At 33.6% G+C, this 10,053-nt stretch overlaps 2 protein-coding genes across 3 annotated transcripts in view; one reads left to right on the top strand and one right to left on the bottom strand.

Annotated features, from left to right (window-relative positions):
• The first annotated feature begins 3,774 nt into the window (after nt 1–3,774).
• LOC106293027 (gibberellin 3-beta-dioxygenase 1) lies at nt 3,775–5,485 on the top strand. 2 transcript variants are annotated; one of them, XM_013728697.1, is made up of 3 exons: nt 3,775–4,378; nt 4,735–5,351; nt 5,385–5,485. In XM_013728697.1, the coding sequence occupies exons 1-2, from the start codon at nt 3,885–3,887 to the stop codon at nt 5,318–5,320; spliced, it is 1,080 nt and encodes a 359-aa protein (XP_013584151.1). In that variant the 5' UTR covers nt 3,775–3,884; the 3' UTR covers nt 5,321–5,351; nt 5,385–5,485. The 2 variants fall into 2 exon arrangements, with proteins under 2 accessions (XP_013584151.1, XP_013584150.1); XM_013728696.1 differs by having other exon boundaries at nt 4,735–5,402.
• A 4,134-nt stretch (nt 5,486–9,619) lies between these two features.
• The window catches only part of LOC106344396, a 1,247-nt gene continuing 813 nt past the window's right edge, over nt 9,620–10,053 (bottom strand). Inside the window, exon 3 of the mRNA XM_013783786.1 lies at nt 9,620–9,709. Coding sequence (XP_013639240.1) covers nt 9,620–9,709 — 90 coding nt within the window. The remainder of the gene's footprint in view (nt 9,710–10,053) is intronic.

The following is a 10,053-nucleotide window of genomic DNA, read 5'->3' as shown; positions in this document are numbered from 1 at the left end:
CCAATGTTTAATAAACTTTCATTTTCTCTAAAACTATAAAGACTTTTTAATTTTTTTTTTGTTAATTCATGTATATTAGTCAATATTGGGGCTACTGAATAAAATTTATAACTTAATTGGTGATATTTATAAGGCTACCAACGTTCATGCTTAGTAAAGTTTCTAGCTAATTGAGAAGACTTCTGTGGAAGTCTTCTTCGTTAGTTTTTGTAGATTTGTTAAGTAACTTTAAGATATGTTTATTTAATTTTCAAAAGTGTTAAGTAACTTCAAGAATATCAAGTAACATGGTTTAATGTGTCTTCTCAGATCATAAGATATACTTTTTACTTATGCATCTAATGAAAGTGTTCTAGCTTTGAACTTATGTAATGTTTTATCTTTTGTGAATTTGACTAAGTTTTCTTGAGAATTCTTCTCCCTTAGTTGTAATAAATTTGATTAATTTTTTGTGTTATTGTGTTTTGCTATTGAAGTTGTATCAATAACTTCAATTATGTCAAGTAATTTTGGCAAGATAATGTCGTGGAAAATGAACATATTTACCAAACTTTTTCATTAATATCTCTTCAAATTTACAAAAAAGTCACAACTAAAGTACACATGCAAATCACAAAACAGACCACAAACAAAACTATTATACATCATTCCTCTACAAAGACAAGCTTAGACTCCACTTGATATGGAAGAAGACCCCGTCAGAAGACTTCCTGGAAGTCATCTGGAAGACTTCTTTGAAGTCGTCTGGAAGACTTCCTGGAAGTCTTCTAGCGCATTATATTTTAGAAGAATTCCCATAAGTCTTCCAAAGTCTGATCCAGATCTGAAAAACATGTATATCAAACCCAGATCTGTAAAACCTGCATATCATATCAAAAAATGTTCAAATAGCTTAAAAACAGAGAAAATGAGTGGAAAATTACTTTTATAGAACACACAAAATACATATCCAAGTGGAAGATGTGAATCTTATGATTAAAACCTGCAACAAAAAGATAGATTAGTGAGAAAGACATGAGACAAAAATGAAAAATTCATATAAAGTTTAGTGTTTTCAAGTCAAATAGATTAGAGTGGGTTTGAAGAGTTTTAGTTTGGGAAAAAAGAATGAATTTTATGCAACAAGAGGTTACCAAATGAAGAAAAATCAACATAAGAACTTACCAAAACGCTCAGATCTATTATGAAAGGGAGACATTGGAGAAGACTCCGTCAGAAGACTTCCTGGAAGCCGTCTGCAAGACTTCCTGGAAGTCGTCTGGAAGACTTCCTGGAAGTCTTCTAGCGCATTATATTTTAGAAGAATTCCCATAAGTCTTCCAAAGTCTGATCCAGATCTGAAAAACATGTATATCAAACCCAGATCTGTAAAACCTGCATATCATATCAAAAAATGTTCAAATAGCTTAAAAACAGAGAAAATGAGTGGAAAATTACTTTTATAGAACACACAAAATACATATCCAAGTGGAAGATGTGAATCTTATGATTAAAACCTGCAACAAAAAGATAGATTAGTGAGAAAGACATGAGACAAAAATGAAAAATTCATATAAAGTTTAGTGTTTTCAAGTCAAATAGATTAGAGTGGGTTTGAAGAGTTTTAGTTTGGGAAAAAAGAATGAATTTTATGCAACAAGAGGTTACCAAATGAAGAAAAATCAACATAAGAACTTACCAAAACGCTCAGATCTATTATGAAAGGGAGACATTGGAGAAGACTCCGTCAGAAGACTTCCTGGAAGCCGTCTGCAAGACTTCCTGGAAGTCGTCTGGAAGACTTCCAGATCTGAAAAATTTCATATCCAAATCCAGATCTGAAAGACCTGCATCTCCAAAAACGTTCAAATGGCTTAAAAGCAGAGAAAATGAGTAGAATATTAGATAGATCTACCTTTATAGAACACACAAAAATACATATCTAAAATTATTAGATCTACCTTTAAATGAGTGGAAGATGAGAACCATGTGATGAAAAATCTGCAAAATAAGATAAATTAGTGAGAAAAACTTGAGACAAAAACAATAAATTGATTTAAAGTTTGGTGTTTATAAATTCAAAGAGATTAGAGAGAGGTTGAAGAGTTTTAGAATGAGTAACATACCATTTTTGCTGCAGCCATTTAAGAGGAGGAGAGAGAATGTGTAAATATTTTTTTATATATGGAGACAAAAATTTCAATAATGTTAAATATTTTCGATCAGAAGACTTACTAGACGACTTACTTGTAAGTCGCCCAGAAGACTTCAATATTTTTAGCGGAAAACTAAAATATTTTTAACGGGAGTTAGAAGACTTCCCAGAAGACTTACATGTTAGTCGTCTAGACCCTAAACATAACCCAGAATCTAAATTAACTAACTAAACACTTCATAAAATCAAATTAAACTTAAAAAGTGTTTACTATACAGAGAAATAATCACATGTAGATAAAAATTTAATTTTTCAAAAATACATTTAAGCTTTCCAAAATCTAACCCTAAAAATACATACAATACTATAACATATGTTGCCAAACCCTAGACCAAAGAATATCATGATTCACTACTTTCGCTGATCTATGTTGAAAATAATTCAATTTTATTATATCTTAATTTATATCACTTAAAACTGTTTATAACTACATGATTTTCATTTTTCGCTTATCAAAATATTTTTTACAAAATTTATAAATTATTTTTAAGAACAACTATACCAGACGACTTCCGTGGACATCGTCCAGAAGACTGAACAGAATCTCAGAAGACTCAGAAGACTTAGCGGGGATATATTCGTAAAAATGAGTTCTGTTTTTTTTTTGTTATGTCACAAAGAGCTAACTGTAATTTTATAAGGCTTTTGGGTTACTTTTGCATTTGATTCAAGTTTGGGTATACTTTTGCAATCAAAATCAAATTTTGAGTTATATTTAATAAATCCTCCAGAATGAAACATATTTCATATACACCAAATCATTGAATAATACAATATGAAAGTAATTTGTAAAACTTAGCTAATGTATATATGGTAAAATCAACTTTTTCTTATTTTATAACAATATATTCTATAATAGAGAAACTAAAAATAAAACATTTTATAAATTGATATGAATTCATAATCCAGATATTATTAATTTATAGTGCTTTATTGGATATGGTTGTGTATATAAATTACTTAATAATTGATTTTAAAAGAAATTTAGAATTTTTTTTTTTCAATAACTGAAAATGAGGAAGCGTGTCATCAAGATATTAATTGTTTAATTAAAAAAAATAAATTAATTGTTTGATAATCTTATTCCAATAGCAAGGAAATAACACCAAACCAACAAAAACAAAACAATTAGACAAACAAACATTTGTCTCTTTCTTTCTTTTTCATTTGTTTGTCTAACCGTGTAAGGTTATAATCACATCTTATCACCTCTACACATTAATCACTTTCTTAAATAAGTTTTTTTTTTCTCTTTCAAATGTGAACTTTAAGATTTGAAAGACAAAATGTATCACAATACCTCCACTTCAGTTTGAATTATATATAGTTTGACAACCCATCATGTCTATATATACCTTATCTTGCATAAATCAATAACAAATAATATATAATTTTCTTACAAAAGACGGAAAATGGCGGGACCTCCATAATTTTCTAGAGGTTTAGTTTGTTCGTATTGTGTTAATTGAATAAAGTAGTCGAATAAACCAATACAAATACACCAAAACAAGAGTTTCATATGATTTTTTTTTTGCCTCCTCTTGCTCTCGGCTCTACCACTATAAATAGACTCTCCGACTCTTCCATAATTTTCCACCACAAAACATTATACACATTTCATAGGAAAAATACACAATACATCTGTCAGATTTTATAATTTTACAAAGTACAATCTTCTTTCGAGAGCAAGATGCCTACAATGTTAACAGACGTCTTTCGAGGCCATCCGATCCACCTCCCACACTCTCACCAACCTGACTTCACATCCCTCAGTGAGCTCCCTGATTCTTACACATGGACCCCCAAAGACGATCCCCTCTTGGACGCCGCTCCTTCCCCTCCGGCCGCAAGTGAAAACATCCCTCTCATTGACCTGAACCACCCCGACGCGGCCAACCAAATCGGCAGCGCATGTAGAACTTGGGGTGCGTTCCAGATCGCAAACCACGGCGTGCCTTTGGAACTTCTCCAAGGCATTGAGTTTCTCACAGGCAGTCTTTTTCAGCTACCTGTCCACCGCAAGCTTAAGGCGGCTCGGTCGGAGACAGGTTTCTCTGGCTACGGCGTCGCTCGTATCTCATCTTTCTTCAATAAGCAAATGTGGTCCGAAGGTTTTACCATCACCGGCTCCCCTCTCAACGACTTCCGTAAACTTTGGCCCCAACATCACCTTAACAACTACTGGTATATATCTATATACACACTCAACCTTATATATAGTTAATACATACATATATATATATATCAAGGACCATGAATAACAGAAGAAACCGAAAATTTGCATGTCATTAATGTTTAGTGGAACTAAGAGTTAAAACAAGCATGTAATGAAAATCTAGCATAGTGGACCCACCTCTAGATTTGAAGATATATTTGTTTTAATCTTATCGGAGAAAACAAAAAGGCCCAACTTGCTTTTGTTTTGTTTTTCTATATATTCAAATGGACGTACGAATTTTAATTGTGTTCATATGCAGATTGTGTATAAATCTCTTTTGCATTAATTAATGGATAAATTTCGTATTTTTCTTAATTAACAGCGACATCGTTGAAGAGTACGAGGAACAAATGCAAAAGTTGGCATCCAAGTTGATGTGGTTATCACTAACTTCACTTGGAGTCAGCGAAGAAGACATTAAATGGGCCAGTGCCAATTCAGATTCAGACTGGGCCCAATCCGCGCTCCAGCTAAATCACTATCCGGTTTGTCCTGAACCGGACCGGGCCATGGGTCTAGCTGCCCATACCGACTCCACCCTCCTAACCATTCTCCACCAGAACAATACCGCAGGTCTCCAAGTATTCCGTGATGATCTAGGTTGGGTAACCGTGCCACCGGTTCCAGGCTCTCTCGTGGTCAACGTCGGTGATCTCTTCCACATCTTATCCAATGGACTGTTTAAAAGCGTGCTACACCGTGCTCGGGTTAACCAAACCAGATCCAGGTTGTCGGTAGCTTTCCTTTGGGGTCCACAATCTGATATCAAGATATCACCTGTACCAAAACTGGTTAGTCCTGTTGGATCGCCACTATACCGATCGGTCACATGGACAGAGTATCTTCGAACAAAAGCTACTCACTTCAATGAAGCTCTTTCGATGATTAGAAATCACATAGATGAATAACAACAAACAGTTCATGAGATTATAATAAAAATTGTAATCGGCTAGTTAGTTTGATTAATAAAAAACGTTGTAAATTAGTACTTTATTAATGGGATTATTAATGTCATTGTTTGTCTTTAATTGTGTTTTGAATTGCATTCCACATAAACAAAACAAATAGACAGGCACTTCTTGAATCGTCACATGACATGTTGCCACACTGCCACTAATGAGAATCTAATTTATTAATTTTGCAATTATGCGTTTGATGGTCCCAATAAATTCTATGATTGAAACGCTAAAAAGATATTTTATACTAACATTAAAGACAAACAACACGGTGTTATTTCAGAATCCTACACAATTCATCTTGTTTGATTGCTATTTGTCAGATTGTTTGAAAATAAAATGACAGAGCACATCTCGGATGAGGCTATACGTCTTGTCTAAAAAGAAATCGAAAATGACCAAAACATATAACATTATATTATCTTATCTTAACTTTTAACAAGCAATATCTTCTGTCTCGATGTGTGCAGCAGAATATGGCCCAGTGTTTATGGAATTTTTCGTGTTGAAATATCATTGATTAGAAAATAAATGACAACTATTTCGTATTGTTGAGACATGAAATAAAGTTTTTATTTATTTACTAGATAATTACCTGCGCTACGTTGCGGTTTTTTCTATAATTTTTTTTTGTTAATGTGATTTGTTTTCATTTTATTAAATTAAATAGTTTTCACATATTGTAAAAATAACATTTTTTAAAACATAAATGTATATTAACAGTCACATCATAACTATTGTTGTAGAAACTAACTAAAAAATTTTGTTTTGATGGTCGAAATTTTGGCTCATTTAAATTAACAAAAAAGTCTGAACTATAAACCCAAAACTATTTTGAGTTTGGTTTTGTAGTATTTTATGTTTATATAATTTCTGTAAATTTTGGAAGGTAATCGAACATAACTTACGAAAATTAAAGTAAACACTTTTGGCTGTCACTTGAAATATCAAATTTCAAATATTTACATGAACTCATAAAGTAAAATGCAATAATTTTAGCATGACACACAAGTAACAACTACAATGACATCATGTTTCTGGTAGAGAAATGTACTCTTTAGTTATCCAAAACTCCACTATGGAGTTCTTCTTCGTCACTGTAATATAAAGAGATATACATTGATTTTTTATCGTATGAAAGAAGAAAGCATAGTAATTGTATAGTCACTTAACAGACACGTACCTCTACAAGTCTTTCAAACTTGAATTATGTTATAAAAAGAATTGGAATTTTATTGTATCAGCGAGAATTTAAATAAGGCCAAAATTTATATCCGTAGAATTTTTAACACTGATAGAAAGAGTTTATTATAGAGAGAAGAGAAGGTTGAGAGATGATTTATAAACGATAGAATCAATCGTTTATATAGAAGTTAAAAAGTAGGATTTACTTTTCAAATAGTGCAGCGGACCCCACATTTTTTTATTTTCAACAATTGTGGTGGCTGCTTTCGTAACACTCCCCCTTGGGGACCGGTGTCACTATCCATTCTTGCTTAACGTCTTTGTTGCCTCGTTAAAAACCTTTCTCGTAAAACCCAATGGGAAAAACCATAGTAAGGTAAAAAGAGTACAACCACGTAAACTCCCCTTCGAATAAGCGATCATAGATCCTTCTGATGACGCATTCCAATGTTATAGATGTGTTTTCTGAATACCGAGGTAGGGAGTGATTTTGTGAACCATTTTGTGAATGTTCTATTTGTAGGCCAAGACAATATTGTGTCTGTCCAAGATCTTTCATCTCAAATTCTCCTTTGAGATAGTCTGATGCCTTTTGTATTTTCTTTTGAGTTCCGATAATGTTAAGATCATCAACATATACCGTGATTATTACAAATCCGGATATTGTTTTCTTGATGAAAACACATGGGCATATAGGATCATTCACATATCCTTCTTTTGTTAAATGATCACTGAGACGATTATACCACATACGTCCAGATTGCTTTAACCCATATAATGATCTTTGCAATTTTATTGCACATAACTCTTTAGGTTTGGAACTTAATGCTTCTGGCATTTTAAATCTATCAGGGATTTTCATGTAGATATCAGTATCTAATGATCCGTATAGATAAGCTGTAACAACATCCATGAGACGCATCTCTAGATTTTTATCAGCTGCTAGACTCATCAGGAATCTAAACGTGATTGCATCCATAACTGGAGAATACGTTTCTTCATAATCGATTCCAGGTCTTTGAGAAAAACCTTGAGCCACTAGACGAGCTTTGTATCTCGTAATCTCATTTTTCTCATTTCGCTTTCGAACGAAAACCCATTTGTACCCAACTGGTCTCACATCTTCAGGTGTGAGTACAATAGATCCAAACACTTTTCTTTTGTTAAGCGAATCAAGTTCGATTTGTATTGCTTCTTTCCATTTATTCCAATTTTGTTTCTTTTGACATTCATATATGGATTTCGGTTCTGGATCATCGGTATCTTCATTTACCTCATTTGACATAAGATATGAGAAAACATCACCAATGTCATCATTTTCATTCCTTTTCCATATCTTTTTATTATGGATGTAATTAATAGAAATCTCATGATTATCTTTCGATTCATGATGCTCTGATTCATGATGCTCTGATTCATCAGAGTCCTTATCATTTATTTCTTCCAAAATATTTTCTGCTATTTTGGGTGCATCATATATTTCAGCTTTCTTCTGTTTCCTAGGATTCTTATCCTTAGAACCAGTAGGTCTACCACGCTTCAGGCGTGTTTTTGGTTCTCGTGTGTCATCCTCCTTTTCTTGTTCATTTGGCATTTTGATACGAGCAGGAGCATTTGCAGCTGGTATATGAGATTTAGTTACCGTCTTGGTATCTGCAAATGCATCAGGTAGCTGGTTAGTTATACTCTGTAAATGCATAATTCGTTGAACTTCTAGTTCTGACTCTTTAGTAGGAGGATCAAGATATAACAATGATGGTACACTCCATTTTATATCACTTCCAATATTTTTGTTTTCTCCCCCTAGAACTGGGAATACATTTTCGTCAAAATGACAATCAGCAAAACGTGCTGTAAAGACGTCACCAGTCTGTGGTTCTAGGTATCTTATAATTGATGGAGAATCACAACCAATATATATTCCCAACCTTCTTTGTGGTCCCATCTTTGTTCGTTGTGGTGGTGCTACAGGCACATATACCGCACAACCAAAGATTCTAAAGTGGGAAATGTTTGGTTCTCGACCAAACGCTAACTGTAGTGGGGAATACTTATGGTATGCACTTGGTCTGATCCGAATGAGTTCTTCTGCATGCAAAATGGCATGTCCCCATACAGAGGTTGGAAGTTTTGATCTCATGATCAATGGTCTTGCAATCAATTGCAGACGCTTAATTAAAGATTCAGCCAAACCATTTTGCGTATGAACATGAGCAACCGAATGTTCAACTTCAATTCCCATTACCATACAATAGTCATTGAATGCTTGGGATGTGAATTCACCAGCGTTGTCTAGTCTAACTCTTTTAATAGTATAATCAGGAAACTGTGCTCGCAGTTTGATTATCTGAGTTAGAAATCTCGCAAATGCCACATTTCGAGATGATAATAGACAAACGTGTGACCATCTACTGGATGCGTCAATTAATACCATAAAATAGTGGAATGGTCCACAAGGTGGGTGTATAGGTCCACATATATCGCCTTGAATTCTTTCAAGGAACTTTGGTGATTCTTTATCGATTTTGGTTGGCGATGGCCTTACGATCAATTTTCCTAGAGAACATGCAACACATGTCATTTTATTCCCTTGAGAAATCTCCTGGATTTTCAGTGGATGACCATGTGAACTTTCTATGATTTTACGCATCATTGTAGTGCCTGGATGGCCAAGGCGATCATGCCATAATGTGAACTCTTCTGGGTTCTGTTTTACTAAAAGATTTGATTCGATCTCATCGATATAAGTATGATGTAGCCCCGAAGGAAGTTCTGGAAACTTTTCCAATATGTTTTTTTTGTCACATTTCTCAGAGGTTACATACATGTATTTCTTTCCATCCTCACTTGCAGACTGAGTATCATTTCCGTGAAGATATATGTCTTTAAAACTCAACAAATTCCTTTTAGAACTTGGAGAATATAGAGCATTATTTATGGAAAATTTTGTTCCATTCGGCAACGTAAAGTTTGTTTTACCAATCCCTTCAATCACGTCTGCAGGACCTGATATTGTATTGACGATAATTCTTGTCGGTTTTATATCGGAGAAATATCTCTTTTGTCTCAGAATAGTGTGCGTTGTTCCACTATCTGGTATGCATATTTCACGAATCCGTTTCTTGGATTTTGCTTCATTAGCATTCTGATCCATTTCTAAAATTGTCATAAATAGCAATAAAAGAAAAACATAAAATTCATTCATATAATAATCATATAAGGAAACACACAATAAGCATACATTAAGGTGACGTTAAAAACATCATTATTTGTTTAAAACAGGAAATGTAATAATTATACATGACTATACTGAAAACTATTCAGTAGTCTTATTATACGCATTTTGGCTCTTTTCAGGAGTAATCTAGTCCAACTCATTTGCGAAGTCGGAGGCATCAAGGTACGATGTCCCTTCAAAGTTTTCAGTGAGGTTCACTTCTTTAACTTTGCCTTTCGTGGACTCTTGATATAACTTACAGAGATGTGGAGGAGTACGACAG

Source organism: Brassica oleracea, chromosome C5, assembly GCF_000695525.1.
Source record: "Brassica oleracea var. oleracea cultivar TO1000 chromosome C5, BOL, whole genome shotgun sequence".
NCBI lineage: Eukaryota > Viridiplantae > Streptophyta > Magnoliopsida > Brassicales > Brassicaceae > Brassica > Brassica oleracea.
The sequence above is the reverse complement of the archived record's forward strand: the minus strand, read 5'-3'. Positions and strand labels throughout refer to the sequence as shown.